A 27,383-nucleotide genomic window follows, 5' to 3' on the forward strand; every position below is an offset into this window, starting at 1 on the left:
TTAAACTAATCAGGTAATTTCACCCCATCCTCTATCCCCTGGGGTGTGCTCACCAGTCCAATGTGGACGGAAGATCGTCATCGGGCTTGCGCGAGTCGGGCCTGCGAGGCATGAACTCGCGTGAACCGCCTCGATCGCTGCGGCGGCGGCCGAACCCACTGTTGTTCTCCCTTCTGGAGAAACCTCCTCGATCAACCCGCCTGAAGCGCTGCCTCTGCTGCTGCATCCGATGCTGGTAGCTCTCGGCGAGCTGCATCAACTCCTTTGGGGCAGTGGCATGGCAGCGAGTCAAGTAGTTGACGAGTTCTGTTGCGAGACCACCATCCTCTTCGCCAAGGAATGTGTAAGCGGTGCCGGTGCGACCGGCGCGGCCGGTGCGGCCGATGCGATGGCAATAGCTGTCAATCGTTTTTGGAGCCTGAAAGTTCACCACGCACGTTACATCAGGAATGTCTAGACCTCGAGAAGCAACATCGGTCGCGACGAGAAGGCGAATGTGGTTGTTCTTGAACATGCTCATGACCCTGTCCCGCTGCCGCTGCGACAGACCGCCGTGAATTGTCCCTACGTAGCGTGTATCGATTCCTAGCCGGTGGCTGAAAGCCCTGGCTGTGTTTTCCGTATCCGCCTGGCGCTCCACAAAGATGATGAGCTTGTCCTTGTTGTCGTCGATGGTCCCATCCTCGACCAACGACCCAAGCTTCTCAATGCGCTCTGTGAAGGTTCTGCAGAAGATGAGCTCTTGCTTGATGTGCTCATTCACTTGAAGCCCCGCGCCGGCCGTACCGGCTCGAATCAAAACACGATCGTCCGATAGATATTTGCGCGCCATCTCTTGCACCGACTCTGGCCACGTCGCCGACCACATCATCGTCTGCGGGTGTGAAGCTGAGCCAAGGTAGGCCATAATCTCATCCAAGTGGACCTGGAACCCCATGTCGAGAAGGCGATCTGCTTCGTCAAAGACCAGAAACGACAGATTACGGATAGACACGTCGCCGCCGTCGAGAAAGTCCTTGAGTCGTCCTGGACAAGCAACGAGAGCGTCACAGCCGTTGCGAAGACGGCGGGCCTGTAGATCGCGCGGGGCACCACCGTAGGCCTCGCAGACGCGCACCTGCCCACATCCGAGGTTCTGAAATACCTTCGTGGTTTGTTGCACCAACTCCCGCGTGGGAGCTAGAACCAGAACAGACGGCGTCCCATCGGGGTTGGGCTTGAACCCTGCCAGGGCTGGAACCGCGAACGCCACCGTCTTTCCCGAGCCTGTTGGTGCAAGTCCGATAACATCGTGACCGTCGGCCAGCAAAGGTATTGTGAACTTCTGAATGTCAGTCGTGGAAGGGTACTTGAGCGTCTTCAACCCCTCCGCCAGCCATCGCGGTGCATCGCGCAACTCTTCAAATGAGTTTAGCGGGGTGACGTCGACACGATCACCATTGCCGTCCGTGATAGAGACGTCGTGCTCTGTTGACACTGCAGACGCGTTTGTCTTCGGTGGCGCATGCGGGTCGCCGATATTCGAGCTCGTTGCGGGGGCCGATCCCTCGTAAGCAGCACTAATCACAGAGAAGCAGCGCACCCTGTTCATCAGGGGCAAAAGAGTCGGGTGAGCCCGAAAAGGCACCACCCTGCACTGTGCGGCACCCCATCTGCCCAACAAAGCACTTGCAAAACGCTGCATCTGCACAACTGACTCTTAACAGCACCGGAGATCACAGTTACGGGGGGTGCAACGGTACGAAACAGCGATTTGAAGCGAAAATGAAAGCATTCTAATATCGGAGGTACAGAGTGTGGTGGGAAATTTTGAGAAAGATGACATGGACGTTAAATCAAAAAACGCGTCGCATTGTTGATAGAAAGCCCGCGGGACGCCACGACATTACTGCAGGTAGAACTGCAGCACCCTGAAGACATGCAGGGTCGGCTAGGAGAGCGCAACGCTGATCTGCCTTGACGTTTCTCAGGGCAAAATCGCTCTCTGGAGCGATGTGTGTCGATGGCCTCGAGCTACATGTTGCGTCTTTGTGCTGTGCTTTGAGAAATGTATACAAAGCCATGGTACGCAGTCTATGAGCCAGTCAGTAAAAAGATATGCAGAGATCCACGGCGAAACAATACACAAAGCGATACAGGCAATGCAAAAAGTCAGCTATGAAATGCTGGCTGCACTGTAGTTTACCGCAATCATCACCCAAACAGAGAAGACACGTTCTGGGAAGCAGAATACCTTGGCGCGCACTCCAAATTTGGCGCTGTCCACCACCGTATCCAAAATCTCTCTTCCCACCGAAGCAGCGCGCACAACGTCCATAACGCTGCCGGCGTCGAGGTACGAAACGTTCAGCGGAATAGCCTTGAACGTTTTCCCCACCCCTAGGGTGCCCTTCACAGATTCTTGAAAAAGGGCGAAACTCTGGGCGCCGCCCTCACTCTGCTGACGTTCGTACAGTAGCAGCGCCTGCGACAGCACGTACGAAACCGTGTCGTCATACGTCGTCACCACACCAAAGGAGTCGCGGTACGTCGAAATCGCCGCCCTCAGCTGAATCTCCAGTGAGCGCTCGATCGGCGACGCAGCGACAGTTTCAAACAAGAGTGGTGCAGAAGGGTATCTTGGCACCATTCTCAGTTTCAGCACGTTCAGTGGCTTCCAGAGTTCTTCATTGTAACACTCAAACGATGTGGTAGCGATGTTGTTCGAGGCTTGGCAATTGGCAAAAAAAGATTTGTTGTTGAACATGCAGTCAACGGTAGCGAATGTATCCTGCTCACTCGGCGAAGACCGCTCACCTGACGTGGGGTTCCACACCGTGACCTTGGCTGAGCCACGCGCATCGGTAGACCTGGAGACGACAAAAACCCCGACTTCGCCGTTGTGGCAAGACCCAAGAGCGCAGTAAGCATCGATACCAAACCCCAGTAAAAGAGAGCAAAGAAGGGCAGCGTGGTTGCAGTGGTAGCCTTGCCTCTGCGAAAGAAAAATAAAAGGCGATAGCCAGCTACTTTCTTCAAGGCTCAACGCCCCTATGGAGCCGGTGCCCTCGGCAGTGACGCGCAGCAGCGAGACAAAACGCGCGGCATCCTGCGGTGAGTCGAGGCCGAACTCTGCTTGTATTGGCGAAACGAAGTGGGTCAGTGGCACCATCCTTCCAGTTGACGTGGATGCAAATAGTCGTACCTTTCGATCTTTGTGTGTGGGGCGTAAACCCTGATACTCTGACCACCATCGCCGAGAGTACACGAGGAACTCGCGGTCAGCGTTGGTGACGGCAATACGCTGCTGCTCCACACGCGACACAATATCCTCCTCCTTGTACCGAATGCGCTTTTTCGACACCAACTCGAGCTGTAGATCTACAATACCTGCTGGTACCCCAGCGTTTCTGCCACAGAGTTCCACCGTGAGCCCTAGGTAACCGCTTTTTAGGACCTTTCTCCATTCTATGATATTCTCGCCCAGCAGCTCAGCGACGTTGAGCTGTGAATCTTCTCGCAGGACGGCAATGTGAAAAGGGGTTGAGACTTCGATAAGATCCGCCTCGCCAAACCCGAACCCAGTGGCGTCCACTTCAAAGAGAAACTCTTCATCAAACTTTGGTTCGGCAGAGCACGGCTTTACTGCAGAGCGGAACCTCTGGTTACCAAAGTGAGCAGCGAAGACGACAGAACGCTTGCTCACAGTCGAGGGGGCTAGGTCGAGGTTGTCTACAAAAGCGCGTCCGCCATTCACTCGAACAAGAAGGTAGTGCCGGCCATCACTCGGTACGGTGATGGAAGGTACCGCGCCTACAGTAGAACGAGACTGAATTTGGCTGACAAGCTCCTGTAATATTCCTTTTTCTTTCACAATTCGCATGATGGCGCTTGGGTTTTCGCTGGAGTCGGCCTCATCGCCGTGCTCTGAGACATACGTATCAACAATGTCGCGTATAGAGTCGTAAACACCGGTCTCCTGTAGGAATGAGTGAATTGCGGACTTCATCGATTTCAAATGCTCAGGTGATACCTGGCTAGATCCTTGTAGTGAGTCCATTGTCAGCTTTTCCTTTGAGCTCACTCTATGCGATCCAGGTCATTGGCAAAAACAGCATGTGTCAAGATACATATAATGGAAGCGATGAAAAGCATGGGCAGATGCAGAGGCGATCGGGGTTTTCTTACAATGATAAGCGAAAAGGAGCGACTTTATAACGCATTCGAAACACTGTGTCCAAGGCTATACTCTTATGCTGATTAAGAAGAAGCACGGCTCATGAGTCAAACCGGCACCAGTAGTAGTTTTCTTTTCTAATCTTCAATCCTCATCATACTGCGCACGCGCGATAAACAAAGCATAGTTCATAAGCATCAAAAGCAACGAGTGTACCAACAGCGCCGCCCCTGGCCAGGCAACTCCTTTGTTTCCGTAGGGATCAACCGTCTTCCATATGGAAAGACAGATGGACGTGAAGAGAAGAAGTGCTCCCACAAAGAACATGCTTTTAGCCTTTTTAATACCGTCATCGTCGTCGTCCAAGTCACTGTCTGTGCCCAGGATATACACGGGCTTCACAAGCGACAAAACGAAGGTACCAAGCAGCGCGACCAGTGTGGGTAGCCACATGAGAAAGTTGTAGGGGAGCTTGGCCTTGCTTGCCATCACAGCTCCATCCATAAAGACGAGCAAGGCGCACCCGAATACGCCCCCGGAGGCGATGATGATTGTAGATCGGCGGCGACTCATTTTAATTGCTTCCTATGTAAAGCTGACAGCAAAGCAAAAAAAGGAAGGGGGTGGGTAAAGCGTTGGCCTCAAGGACTTCGAGAGCGTTTGAGCTGGCCGAGAAGCATGAAAAACTCAAAACTGCAAGCGCCTTTAAGAGCGGCATATGTACCTATCACTCTGGAGGCAGCCCTTTTCGTGTTTTCTGCGCACAACTGCTTCGCGATGCGCTTTCGGCCTTCCCGTAAATATTGTGGGATTGAAGTGGTATTTAAGGTGCAAACGCTATCAGCTTGGAAAAGAGAAAAACTAACCAACTAGCACGTTCAACCGAGCCACTCTCTTGTTCGCATCTATTAGCTGGCGGAGTTTGATGGGGTCGTCAGACATCAGGCCGTTTAGGGGCCACTGAATCCCTTGCAAAATGTCGACCTCGTCGTTCAGGTTCCACCCAATCACAGCGACGCCTCGGCTCTGGAGGTACCTCCACAGCAACGGTGAGGAGAAAAGAAATGCACCCACAGCAGCAACAACTCTTCCATATTCCCTTGCGGCATCGTTCTTCATAGTGCTTGTAAAAACCGGAATCGAGAAAACATCATAGTTTACGGAGAAGTAAGGCAGTAGCCCCGTGTAAAAGAGGAGGTACGTCTGGAAAAAATCACGAGGCCCCCCAAAAATCCGGTACCGTTTCCGAATTTCGGGCTCCCTCTCCGCAAAGTACTCGTTGATGAACTGTCGGTTCTTCGGTCGGCTGCTTCCCACGAAAGTGATGCTTTCGCGTCCGTGCGCGGCAAGCAGGTTTAGAACTAAAGCGACAAAATCTTCGCTTTCATCCTTGATGTCAATGTGCAGCGGCATAGAAGGGAACTTCTTGAGCACTTCACTCAAGAGGCAAATTCTGGTGGTGTCATCAACGGGGACGCTGTCAGACGCCTCGTACTGCTTGATGTCGCGAGTGGCAAACTCCAACTCAATAGTTCTCTTGCATTGAGGAAGTGTTTTGGAAGGGTTCTTGCCGACCACCAACTCTGAAATCGTCACCCCCGCGTACTTTGGGCCGCATGTGCGTTCAAGTGTGCGGTCATGGCACACGACGATTTGCCCATCCTTCGACTCCCTGACATCCAGCTCGATCATGTCACAAAGCCCAACCTTGGCAGCCTGCATAAATGTGTACATTGTGTTTTCCGGACCCAAGAGGGAACCACCGCGGTGAGCAATCTTGGTTATAGGGTATGAAAACTTCTTTTTCAAGAGGGATTTCCGCTTTTTGCTACGTACTGCCATCTGGAGGAAGCAAACAGAAACGGCAATATAGGCTCCAGCTGACAGAGCGACGATTGAAAGCAAGCGCATCGGAACCTACTAGAGTGTTAGCTCTTTCGAGGCGCACAAGCAAGCAGACATGAGAAACAACTAAAGTAAGGAGGAGTAAGAAGCCATTATGCAGTGCGCCACTGAGATGACAGGTCCAGAAAGAACAGAAAAAAAAAGGCACCGCCGGCAATCAAGACTCGACGGACAATGCCAGAAGCAGCCATTCCCCGTTCGCAACGGCAGCTCTCACGCCGCCTTGCCGCATTCGACGCTGCTTTGATCGGCGAGCACACAGTGATCAGCTTCACCTTCTTTTGGCATTCAACAAAAACTAAACGTTCATTATAGATCACCACTAAAACCCTGATAGCTGCGAATAAAGCACTCTTCTATCCCCATCCAAACCGTGTTGGAGATACTGGTGGCCCGACTGAAGTGCTGCGCCAACCCAAGGGCCCTCACATGAAAAGTAAGCGAGAGAAACGCATGAAGGAGAAAAGGTGCAGTAGCCTGACACTTCTTCAGCCCCCCCCCCTCGACCAAAATGCAGCGGTGGCGGTAAACCGACAACCAAGACAGAGAGCTCGTCACTTCTCCACGCACTGGCACGCAAAGAAACCATTCACAAACCAGAAGGTTACTCTAAGCCTACTTCGCCAGTTATTCAGTTTCAGCGAACAAGGAGCGGTAAAAAAATAAGCACTGGTTACCTCTATGCAGACATTTAAGAGAAACCAACCCACTAATGATATCCCCCCCCGCGCAGCCACCCCGCAACCTCCCGCGGCCATCCCGACGCCACCCTCAATGATAAGGGCCCGCCTAGCCCCAGGCAAAAAGGCCGCGAAAAGACCCTTTTATTCATCCTTTCCCTCTCGCACTCATCTGGCACCACCAGATTATCCGCGAACCCTGCTGATCCTCACCTTAAAAGCCGACGCACAGAAAGCCAGTCAACATTTTTTCTCAAAAGGTTCTTTTAAATGTAGGAAAAACACTTTAACCCGCAAGAAACACCCCACCCCGTCACCCGAAAGACATCCACCACCAAACCAAAACGCGAAAAAGAGCACACCAACGTTTCATACCGCCAGAAGCCTGCAGACACCGTCGCCATCAAAACCATTTTCACACAAAGCACATCATGTGCCACTTTACCGCACGCAACTACTTTTTCTTATACTTGTAAACAACACAATTCACACACATTTTTTTATCCGCTGTTTCCTGGCTGCGAAACAGAAAGGACGCCACCCTTTTCAAAAAAAGAAGCAGCCCGCCTTAGCACCCCCGCCAAAAAAGTCACCCAAGCGCCCCAGCAGAGACAAAGCAACCACCGGTTTACCCCACCAGCAGGGTTCAAATTTTTAACTTCAAAAGCAGAACAGTACTTACATTCATCACACAAAGAGCCCCACAAAAACACTGAGCTGAACCCATCCCCACCAGGCCGGTCACAGGCCCCGTCGCGCGGCGCGAGGCAGCCGTAGGCACACGAGGTGCAGCAATGCCCAGACCCGGTCATCGGTGCATGGCTTCTGCCTCGAACCTTACCCACCCCCGCCCCACAGGTCGCCCCACAGCCACGCACATTATGCTGGCCATCACCCGGGGCATCCCTCTCGGGGGGCCCAGGCTCACCCCGCCCCCAGTGGGCAGTGAGGGCCGGGGGTGGGACGCGTTCGAGTCACGCCGACACTCCGCCCATCCTGTGGATGGCGAAAACGTGTGCGCGGTCGCGGGTCGCTCCGGCGCCACGCCATCCAGCACCGGACACTGCGGGCATCGGCAGTGATACATCGCTCTGACTTCCCTACGTCACGCGCGCCTGACCCTGTCACCGCCAGAGGTGGTTGTGCTTTGGCTTAAATGATAAATTCTGGGCTTTCAGAAGAGTAAGGGCAAATTATGTCGATGCAGATTGCTCCGTGCGAAAGTGTTCTGGACTTTTCCGTTTGCGCCCGGAGTGGTTTCAGGAGCGGTGCAGTACTTGACGCAATGGATGATTATGACAATTGAAAGCCAGAGATGATTGGGCGAGTTGCGCCTTTTTCTTACAGAGTGCCGGCTTGCTAGCCGAAAGAAAATACATTGTGGGCGCGGGGTTTGCGTTTTGTGCCATAAGAAGAAAGCTCTGATGATCTTTTGTGTTTTGCATTTTAGAAAAATGGGCTGATGGCAGCTTTGAGGCCATTTTTTTTACCACGGTGAAAGAAAGGAGTAAAGGCTGCGATATAGCTGCTGATTTGCCTGAAAAAGTTTTGGTATCCGTGGCGTTGTGTCCTCTGAGTTTTTTTTTTTAAATATGAATGTAGGCATAAGTTTTTAGGTGAAAAACTTGTGCCGCGCTTGCGTTTGGTGTGTGCTGTTTTTCTGGGCGTTTTTTTTTCTGGGTCTTTTTTTCGTGCAAAAAAGGTTGGCTGCACAATGGCAGTTTTCGCTTAGAAGCTCAAAAAAGGTATTTTTTTCGAGGCGCCAATTTTATAGGAGGGGGGAATTGGTCCGCCGTAGGGTAAGGGACGCACTTTTTTTATGGTGATTAGGAAACCAACCTTGCGGGGCGTGCTCGCAGCTGGTAAAAGGTAAACGCCTCGTTGGGCTCAAAGAAAACGTTTGCAATATTTATTATTTGTTTTTTTTTTTTTCGAGATGATGGCCAGGTTGATGTTTTAGCGGAAAAAAAATAACGATTCCGTTAAGGTGTTGGTGTGGCCGTTGGCGGGCCTGCGGCGCTGGGCTGGCGCTTGTTCTCCGGGCGGGCCGTGGGTTTTCGGACGGGCGCCGCGTCGTCTGACTTGTGGTTGGGGGTAAAGTTTTTTACCGGAAGCTGAAGCGTTTGCTATTGCGTTTTGTCTCGAGGGTCATTGGCATTTGGGGTTACAGAAAAATTTTTTTTATCCGTTGGTAAGCTAATGCCGTCCGCGAGGTCGCTTTGTGGCGCAGGTATGGCTTTTTTTAATACCCGAATTGTGTGTGTCACGGCGTGGTGGGGGGTTCAAAGGACAACATCTGGGCCAGAGGCTTGGTGCCAGCCGCCTGTGCTTGACGGGATGTGAAAAATGGTTAACATAGCTATTCTTTAAGTGAGGCCTCCTTTGGGAAAAGGAAAACTGCGTGGCAAAAGGGGTGGGGGTGGGGCCGCTCTCGCCGGCCGCGCCGGCGCGTACGAAGAAGGCCAAAACGAAAAAATGACGGGCCGCGGCTGTCTTTCAGGTGAGCTTCGCAGGACGAATACGGCCCTTTTCCGCTTTGGTGCTTTTCCCCGGGCGCCGGGGCTGCTTTCTAGGGGAAGCCCGGCTTTTTTTTGCCGCGTTGGGGTTTGGGCCGCTTTGGGGTCTCTGCCGGCCTGGTTTGGGCCCCCGGGTGCGTTGGGGGGGGGGTAACGGGCGGCAGCCCCTAGGCGCGCGGGCTGGCGTGAACCAAAGGGCGCCCCGGGGAGGCGGCGCATTGCCAACGAGGATGCGAGAACCCCGAAAGGGCTTTGGCTGCTAGGGGGGGGGGGTGAAAGAGCGTTGTTGGAAGAAGGAAGCGAGTAGCAAAGTTTTCTTAGTAGTTTCGCTGGAAGCAAGGAGCAACGGAGTGCATAAGATGTGTGGTGGGATTCTTGGGTGTTGGGCATTCGTGTGGGGTGAGGGGGGGGGGATGTGAAATGGCGAGATGCTAAGGGTTTTTTTTTTCAGTACTTTGGTGGAATGACTGGCAGGAGTAGTTCTTCGCAGAAAATCGTCGGTCGGGTCTCAGGAGGCGAAAGAAGAGAGAGCACGCTGCGTACTATGAGCTCAAAACGCCAGGTCTGTCAAATGCGGTATAGCAAGAACCGGCAGGCTCTTTCAGACTGCGAGGAACGACGTGCAAGCGGTTTAGGTGTTTGAGTACGGCGATGTACGTGCTCATGCGTCGAGGCTTCGGTCACTATCTCAGCAAACGAGCAAGAGCCACTGAAATGCTTCATCATGCACACGCTTGAGTTTCAGAGCGCCCCAAGGTTGCGCGCCCCTCAAAGCCCACGATGTGCGCCAATCCAAGACACTTGGGGAAGCGCTAACTACCACCAGCTGCGATTTTGGCTTGGATAGGCGTTTGTTCCGCTGATTTGGTCTGTGCAAAAAATATCACATACTTCAGTCATTGGAAGAAGGAAGTGCTTGATAATTAGTACGAGCGTCTTTGAACTTTACAGCTTATTCTTCCCAACATGTTTCCTCGAGTCTGAGTAAACTAATATATATATGTATGCATATATATGTGTATATAAGGAGCGCCACTTCATAACGCGAAACGGAGATGTAGGCCTCTGCTCTAGAGCGATTGGTGTGACCATGGCTCTTTTCGCGTGAAAAAAAAATCACGAACCTTTCATTTTCCACCGCTGTGTGCTTTGCTCTTTCTATTTCATTCAATTCGATGCACGCTTTTGTTTTCGATTCACTCTCTGCTCCTAGCGCATCATGCTTTGGCGCCCTTGATTCCGAGGCAGCTCCGCACACTCGGAACATCGATTTACACATTATTTTGTTGAAAAGTATATTCCAAACAGTCTCAGTTTTGGTATATGAGCATGGCTGAGCAAGAGATTAGGACTCGGAACTCATTTCCTCCTCTTTGGAAAGAGGTTGCTGGCGTCTGCAACACTGCATTTCAAAAGTTCAAAAAGCGTCCGTCCCAAAACCTATGCAAGGACTACAACAAACTCATTAGCCAGATATGCGAAGCACATGGGCTGGTTTACAACTTGACTGCATACCAGTGCTCAAACTATCCTGCCCTTGTTCGAGGTAGCAACTCTACACCTGTTGTTGGCGAAACAGTGGAAAGCACCCAAGTGCTTGTTGTTTACTACCTTCTGCGTGAATTACTGAAAAAGCAAGTCAACAACGTAAAGTCGACGATACAGAAGGATTCCATATTATCATACTTGGACGCATATGAAAAGTACACAGCAGGGGGGAATGTTGTGAAGTCGATTTTCACGTATCTTCACTGGACCTGGCAAAAGAGAGGCCTGCCAGCTGAGCACATTATTCAGCCTACGGAAATTGTTGTCGGTCACTTGTGGATGGATGTCATTTTGACTTCCGAGTTGAAGGAGTCGTTCAGAGCGAAGGTGAACGAAATTGTCTGCCGTGTCCGATCAGGCGGCCCGACCAGCGTAGGCGAAATGGAGAGCGTCAAGCGCTTTTCTCTCAATCTTGGATGCTCTACTGACGTCCGGCTGACCCTGTATTCCTCCGTGGTCGAAGAAACGTATCTGAAAAGTCTTGCTTCCTTCTATTGCGCGAAAAGGCCGGGCTTCAAAGCGCTTGGTGTTGTTGAGTACATCAATCAATGCGTCAAGGCCGTGAAAAAGGAGGACGTATTAGCACGCTGCTTCCTGATCCGATCCTCGTACGAGCAAGTGAGCGAATCTGTTTTGCGAATTCTCATTCACGAAGAGAAAAACTATCTTTTGCCTTTCTGCAAAAAGTGCATTGATCCATCTGATGGTAACGACCCGTTTTCCAGCAAGAAATCATTGTCGGCTCTCTACGATCTACTCGGCGGTGGCGAAGAGGAGTCGTGGATGGAGGATTTGCTGACAGAAACGGTTTCGGAGTACGCTGATCGGGAGCTCAAGAAGACAAGTGATTCATCTGAGGCATCGTCCATTTTGCGAATTTTGAAGAAGGCTCAGCAAACATTTGAGATGACGATTTCCGGTATTTTTGGTCACCAACCACGTCTCATTCGGGCTGTTTACGACGGAATTCAGGCCAATTTGACAGCACTCGAAAAGCCAACCGCTACTGAGGATAATGCAGCGAAAATTGCGAAGCGTCTCGCCAAATACGCAGCTGAAGAAATTAAGAGCATGCCCATTGATGAACTGCGTCGGACGAACAACTGGATCGCCGTCATTTACCGTCTCTGCACTAGGCAGGATGTATTTCACCTGTCTTACACTCGGTTTTTGCAAGAGCGCCTCTTGACAAATATTTTTGGCACTGGAAAGCAAAGCGAAATCGCGGTGCGTGAGGAGAGTATGCTGTCGAGTCTTCTCATCAAGGACAAGAACTTTGCCTTCATTTTCAATTGCATGCGCATGCTTAACGACGCCCGCCGAAACGACTCGAAAAGAGCAGAACGAGTGCAGGAGCTGCTGGCGAAGCCATACATATTAACGGCGTTCGCGTGGGGAGAGTCGCGCCGCTCTTCGGATATGGGCCGCAGTTCTGTTCCCTTTGAATTGCAGTCTGTCATCTCTCACGACATCGACGCCTACTCTGCGCTGCAAAACGGGCGCAAGCTGCTTTTTTCACCGGAGCACTCTGGCGCTCGTGTGAGAATGAGCGTTTCAAACAAAGCCGCGTCGTTTTCGCTCCTGGTTTCACTCCTGCAGATGCGCTACCTGCTCGTAATGAACAAAATGAGCGAATGGTCCGCTGACGAGCTGTGTTCTCAAACCCGCACAAGTCTAGAGGAGTGCAAACGGGCGTTGACGCCTTTTGTACAAACTGGGCTGCTGCAGGAAACAGCACAACATGTGTTTAATCTGGATCCAAACATTTTAGCGTTACAGAGTGGCGAGGAGAAAATGTACGACCTCCGCTACATAGAGCTGGGGTCTCAACAGAGTAATCCGGAGAAGAACAGCTTTTTTCTGCGCGGAGAAAAATCTCATGTTTTATCGATTGAAGGTGCTGTTATGCGGCTGCTGAAAGAACTAGGCCCACTCTCACTGGATGTCATAATTAGCAAAGTTTCTGCTTCATTGGGTAAGCTATCGGTGCAGCGAAGGGACATTAAGAAGGTACTTGAGAAACTTGTTGAGCGCGAATACGTGGAGCGTAGCGAGGACAACTGTTTTTCATTTATTCCTTAAGCGTATCGTCAACACCATGGCTTTTACTTTCCTGTCTTTTGCACTTTTTACTCTTGTTTTTGACAATTGCTTTCCCTTTTTTTTTTTACCACGGCGATCAGCAAAACAAAGAAAAAGTTCGTGGATCGCGGACTGTTTCTTGTTCGACTATGAACGATTTGCGTGCACCTAGCACCAAATCCCATCACAGGGTAGAACATCCTCGCCAAAGCAAAGCGTGAATTGTAGAAACTCTTTCGTTCGTACGTACTTCAAGACCATGATGATGGACGACACCTCAGCGTGGTATCTGGGCCCAGTGCCCACTCTCTCTGTGGGGAAGCCAAGCAGCCCCTATTCCTGCCACTGCACAACCACCTCTGGTGGTGACAGGGTCAGGCGCGCGTGACGTAGGGACGTCAGAGCGATGTATCACTGCCGATGTCCGCAGTGTCCGGTGCTGGATGGCGTGGCGCCGGAGCGACCCGCGACCGCGCACACGTTTTCGCCATCCACAGGATGGGCGGAGTGTCGGCGTGACTCGAACGCGTCCCACCCCCGGCCCTCACTGCCCACTGGGGGCGGGGTGAGCCTGGGCCCCCCGAGAGGGATGCCCCGGGTGATGGCCAGCATAATGTGCGTGGCTGTGGGGCGACCTGTGGGGCGGGGGTGGGTAAGGTTCGAGGCAGAAGCCATGCACCGATGACCGGGTCTGGGCATTGCTGCACCTCGTGTGCCTACGGCTGCCTCGCGCCGCGCGACGGGGCCTGTGACCGGCCGGGCAGAGATGAGCTTAGCTCTTGTTGTGTAGTGGCATGGACACGTTGAACAAAAAAAATCTTTACTTTTCTCCCCTTCTGTGACTCTTTTGTCATGTGCCACTTATGCCTACATATTGGCATGAAAACGAAGGTAGGTTTGCCTCTGTGTCGTAGATCAACTTTTCTCAACTGCTGATCAAAGACATGAGCTGCTGTCGGGAGCTCGAGCACTCTCTGAACGATCTTTTGATCGATTCAGTTTCCGTGCCTTTTGACTTCCCCAACTTGTGGAAAGAAGTTGCGAGCAGGTGTGGTAGCATTTTGCAGTGGGAAACGATTTTTAGAGGCAAGGGCGCTGCACAAGACATGTGCAACACCGTGATGGATGCCTACCTCCTCGTTTACCATCTTATCTCACATCCGTGCAGCAATACGCCCCTGGTGAAGGTAAACGGGAAGGAAATTTGGGAGGGCCAACAGATCATGGCTGTGTACTCCCTTCAAGGTGCAATTTTTGAGAAGCACTTGCTGAACAACGTGATGCCTGCTTTCTCTCAGGTTAGCAACGGCTCCACCATTCAGACGTATGTCCGCTCATGGCGTTCTTTTCTGGTAGCCGTCGTCAACATCAAAACCGTCTTTTCGTCGCTCGCCGACAAATGGTCTCTGCTGGGTTTGGAGGACAATCCGTTGGACAGGACGGAAGACATTGCTTTGAGGAAGTGGTCGAGCGTAGTGCTGACACCAAGGATGGTTTCCCAGCTCCGCAAAGAGCTCCGCGCACTTCTTGCAGATGAGCGTGCCGGCCACGGTGCTCCGGATCTATCCTTTGCCGTGGAAATCAAAGACGAACTGTCGATGCTTCCCGATTCAAACTACTATCGAAGTGTAGTAGAGGTGGACTATATTCGCGACATGTGCGATTACTGTTGGTCAAAAGTCCGCGGCGTCGTTGAGTCTGATCTCTTCACCTATGCAAAGCTGTGTCTGGGGCTGATTGAGGAGGAGGTGAAGCGCGCAGAAAGGTTCCTCACATCCAAGGACCACGCTGTGGATCGGCTGGTGGAAACATTGGTGGACGATCGCATATCTGCCTTCGAGCGCGGCAGGCTTTCTCAGTGGCTTGGCTCGATTGGTCAACGCGAGACAGACGAGAAACTGCAGACGGTGTTTCACCTTCTGTGGTGGAGCAAGTGTAAGGGCGCACCTCTCATGGAGGGAATGTTCAAAGAGAGCGTAGCACAGCACACATCTACTGCGCTGACTGGAACAGTACGCGCTGCAGGCGAAGGCACTGACGTGTACGCCGCCGTTATCGAGTGCTTTGCCTCTATTATTCGAAAGTACCGCGATGTCGTTATGACCATTTTCGACTACAACGGCTGCATGCTGGAGGCGATGGACGATGGGCTTCGGTGCGGCTTTACGAGTCTGTGTTCCTTTAACTACAAAAAACTTGCTGACCGGCTGGCAGCGTTCTCCAATGCAATTCTGGGGAACACAGGGTCCACGAAGCTTCGTCTCGAGGATGTGGTGAGCGTGTACTACTTTTTGCCGGACGCCGAAAACGCCGCGAAGGATGTCTTCCTCGTCTCTTACCAGAAGCATCTCGCTAAGCGACTGCTCTTGCATCACTATGACGAGGCGAGAGAGCAGCGTTCGATGGAGCAGCTGGTGCAGATTAAACAAAGCCCTATCCTCTTCTGCTGCCGAAGTATGCTGAAGGCGACCACCACGCAGAGCATCTACGTCGGCGCTTCGAGCGTGAATGGGGTGAAGGTGAATCCCGCTTTGCTCTCGAGAGGAACTTGGCCGAGCCTTCCGCACACCTTAGCGAGTTCCGGTGTATCTGCTTCCGTACTGCGTCAGATCGAAGGAGCACAGCGCATCTGCAGCACGCGGCGGCATGGGCAAAGGATCGAGTTTTCGGCGCCCTACTCCTCTGCCGTGATACGGATGCTCCGACCAGCAGGGTCGACTGCGGCGGGAGACTCGGTCCAGTTGAAGGTTTCGTTCTTACAAATGTGCATCATTGATCACTTCAACGCGAAATCGCAGTGCACTGTGCAAGAGCTATGCGAATCCCTCCAAGTATCGGAGGTGGAGTGCGCCTTTGCCTTGAATCCGTTGGTAAGTGCCACAGTTCTCAAGCTTTCGGGAGCAATGGAACCGAGCTCCATCGTATCGCTTGGCCCATGTGATAGCTCGATTGGTGATGTGATCAACGTGATGCCGCTGGAGTTTCACAGCTTCGCTCACCGCGTCGTTGTCAAATCTCACGAGCAGCGCACGCTTCAGAGCGCGGCAAAGGCCAATCCTCAAAGGATGGAGAGCCAAGTTGTGCATACGCTGAAGCAAAGTGGCTCGAAGACGGCCGAGGAGCTGATGAAATTTCTCACCTCTGCGATGCAGCCTCTCATCGTGTCGCGCGGCGAGCTGAAGCGCGTGCTGGAAAAGCTCATTGAGCGCGGTCTTCTTGTCCGAGATGACTCTCAGCGCAAGTTCGTGTACTCGCCGTAGGAACGGTGGCCTTGGACCATCGGTGGCTACCGGGTCCATGAGTCTCAGTGCCACGCACGTAGCCTTGTTAGCAGCGGAGATGCTCGTGCAGAGTGCAAGGTGCTGCAGCACACCACTTTCCCCCTTTTTTGTGAGAAGGATTGGTGAGGTTTCGACGAACTCCTGCGCTCGGTTGAGTTGGCACCTTTTTTTTCCGCTTTGTCTGTTTCCGCTATGGCGGGAGCGGGGCACTTCGACTTTGCATTCTCTCCAAATTCGTTTGCTCCCTGCCTGAAACTACTGTTGTCATCGTTCCCGTTGTTGCGCAGTGCTACCGTGATCGAATGACATCTATTGAATTCTTCTACTTATTACTGCGAACAGTTTTCTAGCAGTGATCACCAAAGAAAGGGAGATGCTGGTGCCGACAAACAGCACCAAAAAAAGAAGGAAAACAGAGGTCGGGTGGCTCTGAGACGTTGTCTTGAGCACTTTCGCGCCTCACTGAGGCAATCGTGGCGGTGAGATGCTTTGCCGATGCTTTCCTCTGCCGTCGCGACAGAGAATCAAGAGTGCTGTGTGCGTGCTAGCTGACCCGAAGCTGTCCTTCTGAGGCAAGCTCCCTTCACGCGCACGCTCTTTTCAGCTACTAATACTCCCCTCTTCCATTTCTGCCTGCGACACTTTCCGTATCCTCGCCGGATTCCTTTGAATCTTGCTCAGCTCAGTTCTGTCTTTTTTTGCTTCCGTAAGAGGCACCACGTCAGAAATCATCCCTGAATTCTGCTGCGCGCTCCAACGGGCAGTGATACACAACATCGACGAGAAGGCTGCGCACGACCTCCTCGGCAAGGGTCAAGTGTTTCTCCTGGATGTGCGAGAGACATCTGAGTACCGGCGCGAGCAACTTGACGGCGCCCATCTTTCTCCCCCTTGACCTCTCACGTAGAACAGGTTTTGAGCACGGGGGGGGGAGAGTAAGAACGCTACTCTCTGTGTTTACTGTTCCTTCGGAGGTTGCTTCTCGTTCGGAAGCAGTAAAGCTGTAGAGTTTCTCAAGAAGTCAAGTGCCACATGGGGCGATGTGACCGTGTACAACGTCGTCGGTGGCATGCCCGCGTGACGTATGACGGGATATCCCGTTCTCCAGGGTAAGAAGTCCACCCTCCCCATCGTTTGGCAAGCTCATCTGAAAGCCAACGCGTTGATCCTATCCGGGCCGCCGCTCTCACATTTCTACCACCCCAGGTTCATTGTTGCCCTACTCTGCGTTAGCTGCAGCCTATTTCTCTCTGGCGCTACCGACTTTTGCGGGATAGCGTTGCTGCTTCAGAAGCTTCCGTACAACCACTGAGGGGATACAGCAAGGAAAGGCACTACAAATCTGTTGATCATCTTGCTCTCTGCTCTCCAGATAAAGCACGAACCACACAATCCTTCTCTGGGTTGTGGAAACAAAACTGACTCTTGCGTATACCTAACGCCTTCCCATTCTTTTTTTTTGTTGCTAACTTGTTGAGCGCTCGACTTATTGTTCCCAAATGAAAATCGCAACTGGAAGACCCGATGGAATAATGAGCAACACTTTTCTCCCTTAGTGGCATACGCACTACCTCGTCTGCACACGCCAGCGCAGACTCGCTTACCAGTGGCCATCGCTCACAGGTGCGTGTCCCCTCTTTCCAACGAGACCGTAAGCCTGTGCACAAGACCCTCTTCTGTGTCAGCATTTACTCGCTAGAACGCAACGCCTCTTCCTTCTTTGTTTTCCCATCCTTTCCGCCCTCCACTTTCTGCACTCAAACTTTGCCCACCACCTACCTGGGTGTTCGTCCTTTTTCAGCGCGGTGCGTTGCATCCACACACTGTAACGCGGTGCGTCGTCGTTCTTTTACGTAGGTGCACAAGGCAATTAGCATTACGCAGCCCACAATCTTGCTGTGCTCTAGCGGAACAACATCACAGAAGAATCACTAAAGCCTTTGCTCTTTTCAAAAAGTAACTGCGTTGTATTTGTTCTTAGGTCCCTTCTCTCTCTGATGATGCCGGCCACCTCACCGCAGTATCACGGTGCAATACCCATTCTGTGGTGAAGCCGATAACCGGGAGCCTGGCCTCGGGTACGGTTGTGGTCTCTTGGTTCTGACGGACAATTTTGGGCTGGTGCCGTGCGGAAGAGACATGCGATCATGACCACGTTTGCACCAGCTCACTACACATCGTTCCGGCGATGCAACGAATCTACTCCTTCACCTACTGTTTTTCTGCTTGTGCTGCGCTGCGGTGATGCTGAGTGTGACCATGAACCTAGCCTACGCTGCATGCAGTGGCGTTGAAATGGACACAAAGACGCCAAGCGGTGTTTGTGGGCCCGGTTCCCCCACATAGCCGACGTGTGGCAGAGGCAGGTGAACTGCGGTTGTGTATCTGTCTATTTGCTGACATGTTTGTTCAACCATGAACACGTTAGAAGAAATACGTGTCCATGCCGCCACACAACAAGAGCTAAGCTCATCTCTGCCCGGCCGGTCACAGGCCCCGTCGCGCGGCGCGAGGCAGCCGTAGGCACACGAGGTGCAGCAATGCCCAGACCCGGTCATCGGTGCATGGCTTCTGCCTCGAACCTTACCCACCCCCGCCCCACAGGTCGCCCCACAGCCACGCACATTATGCTGGCCATCACCCGGGGCATCCCTCTCGGGGGGGCCCAGGCTCACCCCGCCCCCAGTGGGCAGTGAGGGCCGGGGGTGGGACGCGTTCGAGTCACGCCGACACTCCGCCCATCCTGTGGATGGCGAAAACGTGTGCGCGGTCGCGGGTCGCTCCGGCGCCACGCCATCCAGCACCGGACACTGCGGGCATCGGCAGTGATACATCGCTCTGACGTCCCTACGTCACGCGCGCCTGACCCTGTCACCACCAGAGGTGGTTGTGCAGTGGCAGGAATAGGGGCTGCTTGGCTTCCCCACAGAGAGAGTGGGCACTGGGCCCAGATACCACGCTGAGGTGTCACCTATGTTATCAGGGACAATGGACTTTAGGTGAGGAGCGCAATCAAGCACAGTGCAGCAAAGGTGCTGTTTAGGGTCTAGCTGTGCGAGGTAAAGAGAGGCGCGCAGTCTTCACTACCTGCTCAGCTGTTTCGAGGGGGAAGAAATTGCGAAGCTGGTTTCACTGTTGCGTCTCTGATGTGGGGCGAGCTCGTGCACTCACCTCTGTCGAATGCTCAGTTGTTAGAGCACATCACAGCGCCAGGCTGCAATCAGCACTATCGAGACAACAAAAGAGCTTTACAGAGAAAAACAATATTGCGCATTTCCAACTCGCTAGTGATGATGCAAGTGGAGGTCGGATGGGGCGAAGGACTGTCACCGTGCTCGCTCGTCTCCGGTTGTCAGATGACGGGTCCTTCGGGGGGCTCTTCACAGGCGATTACTCATTCGAAGTGTAGCAGCTGCCACGTGCAGCAAGTCTGGCAGGCGTTCTCAATGGCCCGACTTCCACGCTAAAAAAAGCGTTGCATTTGCTGTGGTTGGCGTCTATCCAAACCTCATCAGATACCTCCGCCCTTCTCTTTTATGAATTGCTCTCTCTCTGGTGAACCCTCTCTCTTCTTCCCACTCATGCATATCAGCGTACCGACCTTGTTGGCGCTCGTAGTACCTCGCCCTTCTTGAGCAGGCGCACCCTCTCCCTCGCCGGCAGCTCGCTTCTTCCACAATCTGCCTACTGTAACACCTGTTGATCTCGCACGCTCAATACTACTTCCGAAACCGTGTCACAACACTCGTTGAGAGCTCTGGCAAGCAGGAGCAAACAGAAGTGCCTTTTCTTCGACCTCTTTGAAAGAAAAATGACGCAAGTACCTGGCGCGACGGTGAAGCTATCCGAGATGCCTAAGGAGATGGAGAACTTTGCCATTTTCTGTGCACAGGAGGGGCTCGCGAAACTGCGAACTGCGCAGGAGCTGGCCAGCTTTATTCGAAAGGAGTTCGAAAAAAAGTATGGCCCGACGTGGAACTGCTTTGTTGGCCGGAACTTTGGTAGCTTTGTCACGCACGAAGAGGGCAACTACGTGTACTTCTACGTTGGTCAAACCGGTGTTCTGCTTTTCAAGTCGTCTTAGTGATTTTTGGCGAATGGCATAGTGCACACACACACACACTCACACACACACACACACGTGCAGAGTGTGTTGCCAATGTCCGCGATGCCCGCGAAGTGAAGCTGCTCCGTGTGACACGTCGGTGACCGCGAACTACGTGCGAGCCTTTTTACAGCTCGTTCATAGCCGTACGTGGTACTGCTTTGCCAAATTTTCCATCCCTTGCATAAAAGGGCATGAATGATGTAAATGAGTGTGTCCTGGTGTCTGTGTCTTTCCGCGTGGATTACACGTGCCCCACGCGCGGGTAGTCAACCCCCAAACGAAAAAGAACAAAGGAGGTGAGTAAATTGAAGACAGCGCTCATGTGCTGCACCAGAAAACCTGTCTTGTCATGCGTGTTGTGTCTTCTGTGTTGTGTGTGCCTAGGGGCGCAGCGATCAGCTGACCTCAAAAGAAGAGGCCTACTTTGAACCCGCTGAGATGCTTTTTTTGGGGCGCAAGGCACTCCGCGTGTGCCATCAGAGATTGCTCACAAAGGGAATGTGATGGACGGAGAGTGTGCCGTCGTGTTTTTTTTCCTTTCTTGTGCCGTGACTCATACTCATCTATTTCTTTTCGCCTCCACCTACTCACTCCTTCACCCCTTTTCCCCTGTCGACGAAAAGGCACAAAAATGCAGAAAGCAAGGGCTGACAGGGACAGCTGGAGTAGGTGTATCCATGTCCCGCGGATCCGCTTGTAAGCAGAGCATGCGCGGCGAGTGGCTCACCCCGCTTGGCAGCTTCGCCACGCACGAGTATTACCGCTCTGTTCAAGAGGAAGTTATCGCGTGGTGGCGGCAGCACCAGCGCCAAGACCTCCCATGGCGGCAAACGCTCCCTCGTGGCAGCGGTGACTTAAGCGGAGCGGTCGACGGGGAGAAGCACCGTACAAGTGCTACCACGGCACGTTATGATCCATACCAGGTATGGGTGTCTGAGGTAATGTCGCAGCAAACACGCATGGAGACTGTCATACCGTACTACGCCGCGTGGATGAAGAAGTTTCCGTCGATTGAGGCGCTCGCAGCTTCAACTGAGGACGAGGTGAAATCTGTGTGGGCAGGCATGGGGTACTATCGTCGAGCTATGTACCTGCGCAAAGGGGCGAAGTACCTCCTCGAGCGGCCCAAGGAGAGGGAGGCAACCGCGACGGCTTGTATGCCGTCTTCCCAAGAGGAACTCTTGAAAGTCCCTGGGATAGGCCCATACACATCGGCTGCCATCGCCTCCATGTGCTTCGGCGAACCTGTGTGCTCTGTGGACGGTAATGTGATACGCGTCCTGAGTCGTCTCCGCGGCGAGCGAGATTTCGATCCCAAAGTTCCGGCGAATGTCAAAGAGGCGGCGGCGTGGGGGCAGCAGCTCATGGGCAACTCACCCACCACCTCCGCCGTGGTTTGCCAAGACCCGAGCGCTTTGAATCAGGGACTGATGGAGCTGGGTGCGTCGGTGTGTCGCCCGAGTGGAGCGCCGCTCTGCACCTCATGTCCCTTACAGAGGTTTTGCTGCGCCAGCGCGCTGCTGCGGGGTGGCGACATTGAGGCGATCGAGGGTGTCATCCCGGCTCGTGCAGCGAAAATGGCGAAGCGCAGCGCACGCAAGCTTTGTGTTGTGCACGAGATGTCGGCGAGCCGAATCGGTGACGCCAGGCGTTTTGTAGTCGTTCGCCGTCCAGCTAACGGGCTGCTGGGTGGCATGCTCGAGTTCCCTACCGTGAACGCATTCGCAGCAGATGACGAGGAGGCCATCGTGCCTTTGCTGAAGCACCCACTGAGCGTGCTGACATGGAAAGCGAGGGCGAGGCCAACATCTGCCAGGTTGTGTGGAAACGTTCGACACATATTCAGTCACATTGTCATGGATGTGGAGGTCGTTCACGTGCAATGGCCTGCTGACGCCGATGGAGCTGCCCTGCTCAAGAGGGTCGCAGAGGTGGTGGATGGCCACAGCGCGGGCGACTGCTGCAACGAACTCCCTGCAGCTGCGCGGATCTTCCTAATGTCGGAAGCGGACCTGAGGGAGAACGCGCCGAGTCGCCTAATGCTGAAAGTGCTCCAGAAGGTATCTTCTGTGGAGGTCAAGCAAGTGCGCATCAGCAGAACTGGGAAGCGAGCTATCCAGGAGAGTTCTGAAGCCTTGTCCCCGCACAAGAGGGTGGCGAGGAGAGAGCGGGCGCGCTCTTAAACACGTCCTCGAAGACCATCCGCTCGGTTCGACGCATACACCAGCGTTTGAAAGAAGCATCGACACATGGCCTCTTTTTCTTACAGTACCCTTTTCCTTTCTCTCCGTATTTGATTCGGATTATCGCCCCCTGGGGAACATCGGTAGCGGTAAGGTCCACGTGACAGCGGCGTGCAAGGATGAGGTGACCGAGGGTTTCCTCTTCGCGCTTCCTTCACGATCAGCGCTGGATTCATGCGCCGGGGCGCACTCCCCGATCATGAAGGTGCCAGTCGATGCTATCCTTGCACTGTGAATCGCTGATGGGGATTATTTCTCACACGAGATGCAACAGGATGAGCGTCTCCCTCAACCCTTCGCCACATCTTTGTATTTCTCCCTTCTCTTCGCACTCATCTGCCACACTTTTTTTCTTCTTTCCACTCTGACTTTTTCTCTTGGTACTCGTCCGCCTCGCGCTTCTCCGCGCACTGTACACGAAGCGGAAATCACAGTCCACAGCCATGCAAAGCTGGTACGAGTTCGGCTACGACGGATTTCCGTCTGGCGAGCAACGTCGCCGCTTCTATCGCCAGCGCGACGACCCATGCGACAGCGAGGAGGAGCGCGACTACGACGACAAAACAAATGACCGTCCCATCTTCTACTACCCGCTCCGGGCGAGCGAGGAAGGAATCCAGTCTTCCTCAGTTTCTTTGTCACCGTCGACCGCATCTGGCGAGGATGATAGAGGTGGGTATGCGACGGATGACGAAGTGCCCCGGACGCGACCAGGTAGTGCTTACTCCTCTCGCCGCTCAAGGCGCGCTCGGCGGGTGTCGCACAAGGGGTCGTCGCTAGACTGCTTGCTGCACACCACGTTGTACGAGGACATGCCCGCGTGGTACGGATCCAGCAGCGTCACTCTAACTTCCCCCGGCTTGCCACACGGGGTGTACACTCTCCAGCACGGCGGCGCCCCGTGCGTTTCCCCCTTCGCTGTATCGAACCAGTTCAGCTTGTGGCGTTGGTGCTTGCTGCCAGCGACAGTCGCCTCGACGCCGCAGAACGAGGCTTCCGGCAACATCCACTGTGTGCGCCTCGTAGATGATCCATCATTGCTGTCGCGCTTGCAGTGGAGCGCCCTTCACCCGGCGTTGCGTCTTGGCCACACCTCGACGCTGCAGGCGCCTCCTCGAATCGGACATTGTGCCGTACCCTTGACGTGCCTTGACGCGCCAGTGCTGCAGTACTTTCTCTCTGACCACAGCCAAGGCTCTCACGAGACAGAGGTAACTCGCCTTGCTACTACAGCAGGTTGCTGCAGCAAAAAGGCTCTTGATAGCATACCAGTACTCCTCGCAGACAGCGACGTGGATCTTAACGTGTCTCTCGTCGTCGGCGGGGCGTCGCATCTGGTGGATATGTCCAATAGCAGTGGAGCGGGCAGTCTTCACGGCAGCAATGGTGTTCGCGGGCTTTTGCCCGAGGTCGACAGCATCGCTTTCAGAGGACCAAACCTTGACCGTGTGGCGATTGATGGATCGCACATTCTTTCCCACCCCGCGCTGTGCCTTACCCTGCTCGCCCACTCCGCTGCTCAGCCACGCCAGCATACCGTTTACTTTTCACTCGATGGCCCGTCCGTGTCGGCTCTGTCCCCCAGGGCGTTCGCCACGCTGACGCCGTGGCCTGACGCCAATGGTGAGCAGTTCGCCCTCAGTTCCTTTGCGTACATTGGCGGCACTGACAACGGCCGCGATCCGCTCTCCTACCTTGAGGTGGAGCTGTTCCAGCTGAACCTCGACACATGGGTGTGGAGTAGCAATCCTGTTTCCACGTACGGCGCAAAGCCGCCTCCACGCTTCGGACACTCCGTCACGATGGTGAAAGAAGATGCGTGCCTGCTGATGCTTGGCGGCGTTGGGGCTGGTCGCACGTACCTGAACGATCTTCACGTACTGGATCTGAGAACCCGGGTCTGGCGAGAGGTGTTCATCCCGCTCGGCGTGGACATGCCGCGTCGCGCCTTCTTCACGGCAGCGGTGCTGACGTTGCCCGACACCCCTCTGCGAGACAGAAGCAGTGGCGCGCACGCCGCTCTTGCCGACTTCGATGACAACACGTTTGCGCGACGTGCGGCAGCGACTTTAGCACGCCAATTAACCCCCTTTTCACGGTCGGGGCAGGGTACTTCGCCGCCGCCACCTGTAGCGCAGCAAGGCTCTAGCATCGAGGACGAAGGCGAGTGTGACGATGGCGTTTGGCCTGCGAGGGTCACGGCTGCACGGTCCAGAGGTGCACTGGTAGTTTTGGGTGGTGAGTGCGAGGGGAAGCCGGTGACCTCTGCATGGGCATGCATCCTGCGCAACGGCAGCTGGCGTCACCTTGCTTTCCCTCTCCGCACGCAGCCTCACTTCTCGCATGTGGCGCGCTCCGCTATGCTGACCGAGGCGGACGCGGAGCGCGCCAGCAGCACCCTGTCACGAACCGACTTCCGCACAGCGATGCAGGCGCTGATGGAGCGGGTGCCGCACCCTAGCGCGCCCACCGCTTTTGATTCTCTCGGCCACTCAAATATGACGCACGAACCGTATATGGCCGTGTGCCATGGTTCTCTAGCGCAGGCGGTACTGCTCCCTTCAGACGCCGGAGCTGCCGAGCGCCTTGTGCTGAATGGAGGCTCGCAGGGGCTTCCAGTGAGCGTGGTGTCGGAGATGAGCTTCATGGGGACAAGTTTGAGGGACGATGCCTCACTGTGGCTACTGACGTCACGGCAGCAAAGCTCGCTGCCGTCTGCGCTCTGCAAACGCGTCCAGCATTTGCACATCCTCTTCTTTCGCAAGAACGCGGGGCTCTCGCGTGCGGCGCAATCGATGCTGCAGCCCGACAAGGATAAGGCAGCACTGCCCGGCCCTCTCTCTGCCGAAGACGTGCGCTTCAATCACTTTTTGAGCAATTGTGTACTGGACGGGCAGCTGACGGAGTGGACGCGACTGGCCCGCAAGCGCCTGCGTGAGGAGTCGTGAATGAGCGGGCGCGCCGAGACGAAACGCCTGCGCGTGTGCACGCGGGGATGCGGTGGCGACTGTCTTGCGCTCTTCCTCGATTTGTTCATGACAGACGCGCCTCGCATCGTTTTCCGGTTTTACTGCGGCAGCACGTCGTAAAGAGAGGAAGAAACACACAACACAGTAAAGAAGCACATGCAGGGACGGTGTAGGACTCCAAAGCAGCACAAGGGGAGGGGAGAGAAGTGCCCGCCCTCTCTCTTTCCTTGGCGACATCAGCAAAAGTGTAGCACACGTGGCATCCACCCCTTCCCCGTCGCCAGGCTCTCTCCCTCTCTTGGCAGTGTACACCTCTCCTCACCTCATGTTGGTGGAAAAGGCTGTATCCCCTGCACGCAGCTCGCCGCATGTCTTCTCTTAGTGAGCGCACGGCGCTGCTTTGCGGTGCTGTATCCGTGTCCCTTCACTTCCTCCTCTTTTTTCCCCCTGTCCATGGTGCCACGCCAGTACCGACCCAAGGCAAACATGCTTGCGCTCGTCTCCGATCAAGTGAAGTCGCTCCGGTCGCTGGTGTACGACACCTGCATCGTACCGATGACCTCACGGTGGTACCGGGAGGTGCTACTGGAGTGCCCGACGAATAGCGTCATGCTGGACATCGGCATCGGCACCGCTGCAAGCCTCATCGCCAACCGTGATATTATCGTGAGCAAGAAGATGACGGTAACAGGAGTAGACTACGACCTTGCCTACGTGCGCAGCGCTCAAATGAACGTCGCAGCGTGTGGCGGCCGGTTGCAGGATCTGGTGAGGATCGAGCAGGCGGACATCCACGACTATAACAAGTCGCATACAAAGAAGTTCGACATCCTTTACTTTTCGGGAAGCTTCATGATCATTCCGTCGCAGGTGGGTGCGCTGCGGCACTGTGTGCAGATGCTCCGTAGTCCAGTGCCCCAGGTGCCGGGAGGATGCAACATCTTCTTCACACAAACCTTCGAAAGGCGCACGTTCATTGGCCAGTACGTCACACCGCTCGTGAAGCGCGTGCTGAAGGTGATCACAACAATCGACTTTGGCGAGGTGACGTACGAGGATGAATTCCGCGCCGCCCTTGAAGAGGCGGATGTGGAGATTGTGGGTGTGAAGCCTATCCATGCCTCGTATTATCGAACCCAAGCGCTTGTTATGGCTCGTCCACGCGTGACAATGGAGCATGAGTGAGCGCCGTGACTCTCGTTCTCGCTGTTCTTGTTTTTTTTTCCTTTTCACAGAGCGAGCGAGAGAGTGCATACTGCGAACTTGGTTGTACTGGGGAGCGTCCCGAGTCAGTGTTGTCGTGGGAAAAGGGTTGCGCCATCACAACGAGGTGAGGCATTGGAGTGTCTAGGAGACGGCGCTCTTTCTATCACCGTCGGACGGGGTACCCACAAAAGACGGAGAAAGAAAAGCATAATCTCGTTTATGGGCGAATTCTCTCTCCATTGCCGCGTTGCCGTTTCTCAGTCATGTGACACAATAGTGGCAACGTGGTGAAGCGAACGGTAGTAATAAAAGCACCTCACATGTTGCGCAGCTTGGTTGCGGGTGCGAAGCACTGAATCACTTCACCGTAAACACGCAGCTCTTTGTGTTACTGTTCACTGCATGTACACCTCTCCCTTTCTCCTACACTCCGCCCAACCGCTCGTACTGCATGGCACTTCATGTATACACGTGTGCATGTGTCTTCTGCAAAACAAAGGGAAACGCAGTACCACCAAGAAAAAGGCGGCCGCCTCAAACACTCTGGACAGCAAGTTCACTGAGCCGCTGCGCACACGCACCTTCTCAACTCCTTCGCGCCAGCCAGCCGACCATCGCACATCTCCTTTCCTTTCGTTTTTGTGTCTTAAACCCCTGCATCTTCTCCTGTTGGTCCTTGTAAAGCAACG

The 27,383-nt window shown here is 54.0% G+C and overlaps 10 protein-coding genes across 10 annotated transcripts; 6 read left to right on the top strand and 4 right to left on the bottom strand.

Moving 5' to 3' along the window:
- Nucleotides 1-49: 49 nt before the first annotated feature.
- Nucleotides 50-1,684, bottom strand: LDBPK_282220 (mitochondrial DEAD box protein, putative; the record flags this gene model as incomplete). The annotated part of the gene is made up of 1 exon (XM_003862273.1): nucleotides 50-1,684. The coding sequence occupies one exon, from the start codon at nucleotides 1,682-1,684 to the stop codon at nucleotides 50-52; it is 1,635 nt and encodes a 544-aa protein (XP_003862321.1).
- Nucleotides 1,685-2,155: 471 nt separating this feature from the next.
- On the bottom strand, nucleotides 2,156-4,039 carry LDBPK_282230 (hypothetical protein, conserved; the record flags this gene model as incomplete). The annotated part of the gene is made up of 1 exon (XM_003862274.1): nucleotides 2,156-4,039. One exon carries the CDS (start codon nucleotides 4,037-4,039, stop codon nucleotides 2,156-2,158), a length of 1,884 nt encoding a protein of 627 aa, XP_003862322.1.
- Nucleotides 4,040-4,300: 261 nt separating this feature from the next.
- LDBPK_282240 (hypothetical protein, conserved) lies at nucleotides 4,301-4,729 on the bottom strand (the record flags this gene model as incomplete). The annotated part of the gene is made up of 1 exon (XM_003862275.1): nucleotides 4,301-4,729. One exon carries the CDS (start codon nucleotides 4,727-4,729, stop codon nucleotides 4,301-4,303), a length of 429 nt encoding a protein of 142 aa, XP_003862323.1.
- A 288-nt stretch (nucleotides 4,730-5,017) lies between these two features.
- LDBPK_282250 (glycerophosphoryl diester phosphodiesterase, putative) lies at nucleotides 5,018-6,067 on the bottom strand (the record flags this gene model as incomplete). Its single annotated transcript, XM_003862276.1, has 1 exon — nucleotides 5,018-6,067. The coding sequence occupies one exon, from the start codon at nucleotides 6,065-6,067 to the stop codon at nucleotides 5,018-5,020; it is 1,050 nt and encodes a 349-aa protein (XP_003862324.1).
- Nucleotides 6,068-10,586: 4,519 nt separating this feature from the next.
- On the top strand, nucleotides 10,587-12,887 carry LDBPK_282260 (hypothetical protein, conserved; the record flags this gene model as incomplete). Its single annotated transcript, XM_003862277.1, has 1 exon — nucleotides 10,587-12,887. One exon carries the CDS (start codon nucleotides 10,587-10,589, stop codon nucleotides 12,885-12,887), a length of 2,301 nt encoding a protein of 766 aa, XP_003862325.1.
- Nucleotides 12,888-13,993: 1,106 nt separating this feature from the next.
- Nucleotides 13,994-16,147, top strand: LDBPK_282270 (cullin 2, putative; the record flags this gene model as incomplete). The annotated part of the gene is made up of 1 exon (XM_003862278.1): nucleotides 13,994-16,147. The coding sequence occupies one exon, from the start codon at nucleotides 13,994-13,996 to the stop codon at nucleotides 16,145-16,147; it is 2,154 nt and encodes a 717-aa protein (XP_003862326.1).
- A 3,832-nt stretch (nucleotides 16,148-19,979) lies between these two features.
- LDBPK_282280 (Dynein light chain LC6, flagellar outer arm, putative) lies at nucleotides 19,980-20,252 on the top strand (the record flags this gene model as incomplete). The annotated part of the gene is made up of 1 exon (XM_003862279.1): nucleotides 19,980-20,252. The coding sequence occupies one exon, from the start codon at nucleotides 19,980-19,982 to the stop codon at nucleotides 20,250-20,252; it is 273 nt and encodes a 90-aa protein (XP_003862327.1).
- Nucleotides 20,253-20,953: 701 nt separating this feature from the next.
- On the top strand, nucleotides 20,954-22,459 carry LDBPK_282290 (A/G-specific adenine glycosylase, putative; the record flags this gene model as incomplete). Its single annotated transcript, XM_003862280.1, has 1 exon — nucleotides 20,954-22,459. The coding sequence occupies one exon, from the start codon at nucleotides 20,954-20,956 to the stop codon at nucleotides 22,457-22,459; it is 1,506 nt and encodes a 501-aa protein (XP_003862328.1).
- Nucleotides 22,460-24,321: 1,862 nt separating this feature from the next.
- Nucleotides 24,322-25,467, top strand: LDBPK_282300 (hypothetical protein, conserved; the record flags this gene model as incomplete). The annotated part of the gene is made up of 1 exon (XM_003862281.1): nucleotides 24,322-25,467. The coding sequence occupies one exon, from the start codon at nucleotides 24,322-24,324 to the stop codon at nucleotides 25,465-25,467; it is 1,146 nt and encodes a 381-aa protein (XP_003862329.1).
- A 474-nt stretch (nucleotides 25,468-25,941) lies between these two features.
- Nucleotides 25,942-26,673, top strand: LDBPK_282310 (hypothetical protein, conserved; the record flags this gene model as incomplete). The annotated part of the gene is made up of 1 exon (XM_003862282.1): nucleotides 25,942-26,673. One exon carries the CDS (start codon nucleotides 25,942-25,944, stop codon nucleotides 26,671-26,673), a length of 732 nt encoding a protein of 243 aa, XP_003862330.1.
- Nucleotides 26,674-27,383: the final 710 nt, after the last annotated feature.

Source organism: Leishmania donovani, chromosome 28 (genome assembly GCF_000227135.1).
Source record: "Leishmania donovani BPK282A1 complete genome, chromosome 28".
In the NCBI taxonomy this organism is placed as follows: domain Eukaryota; phylum Euglenozoa; class Kinetoplastea; order Trypanosomatida; family Trypanosomatidae; genus Leishmania; species Leishmania donovani.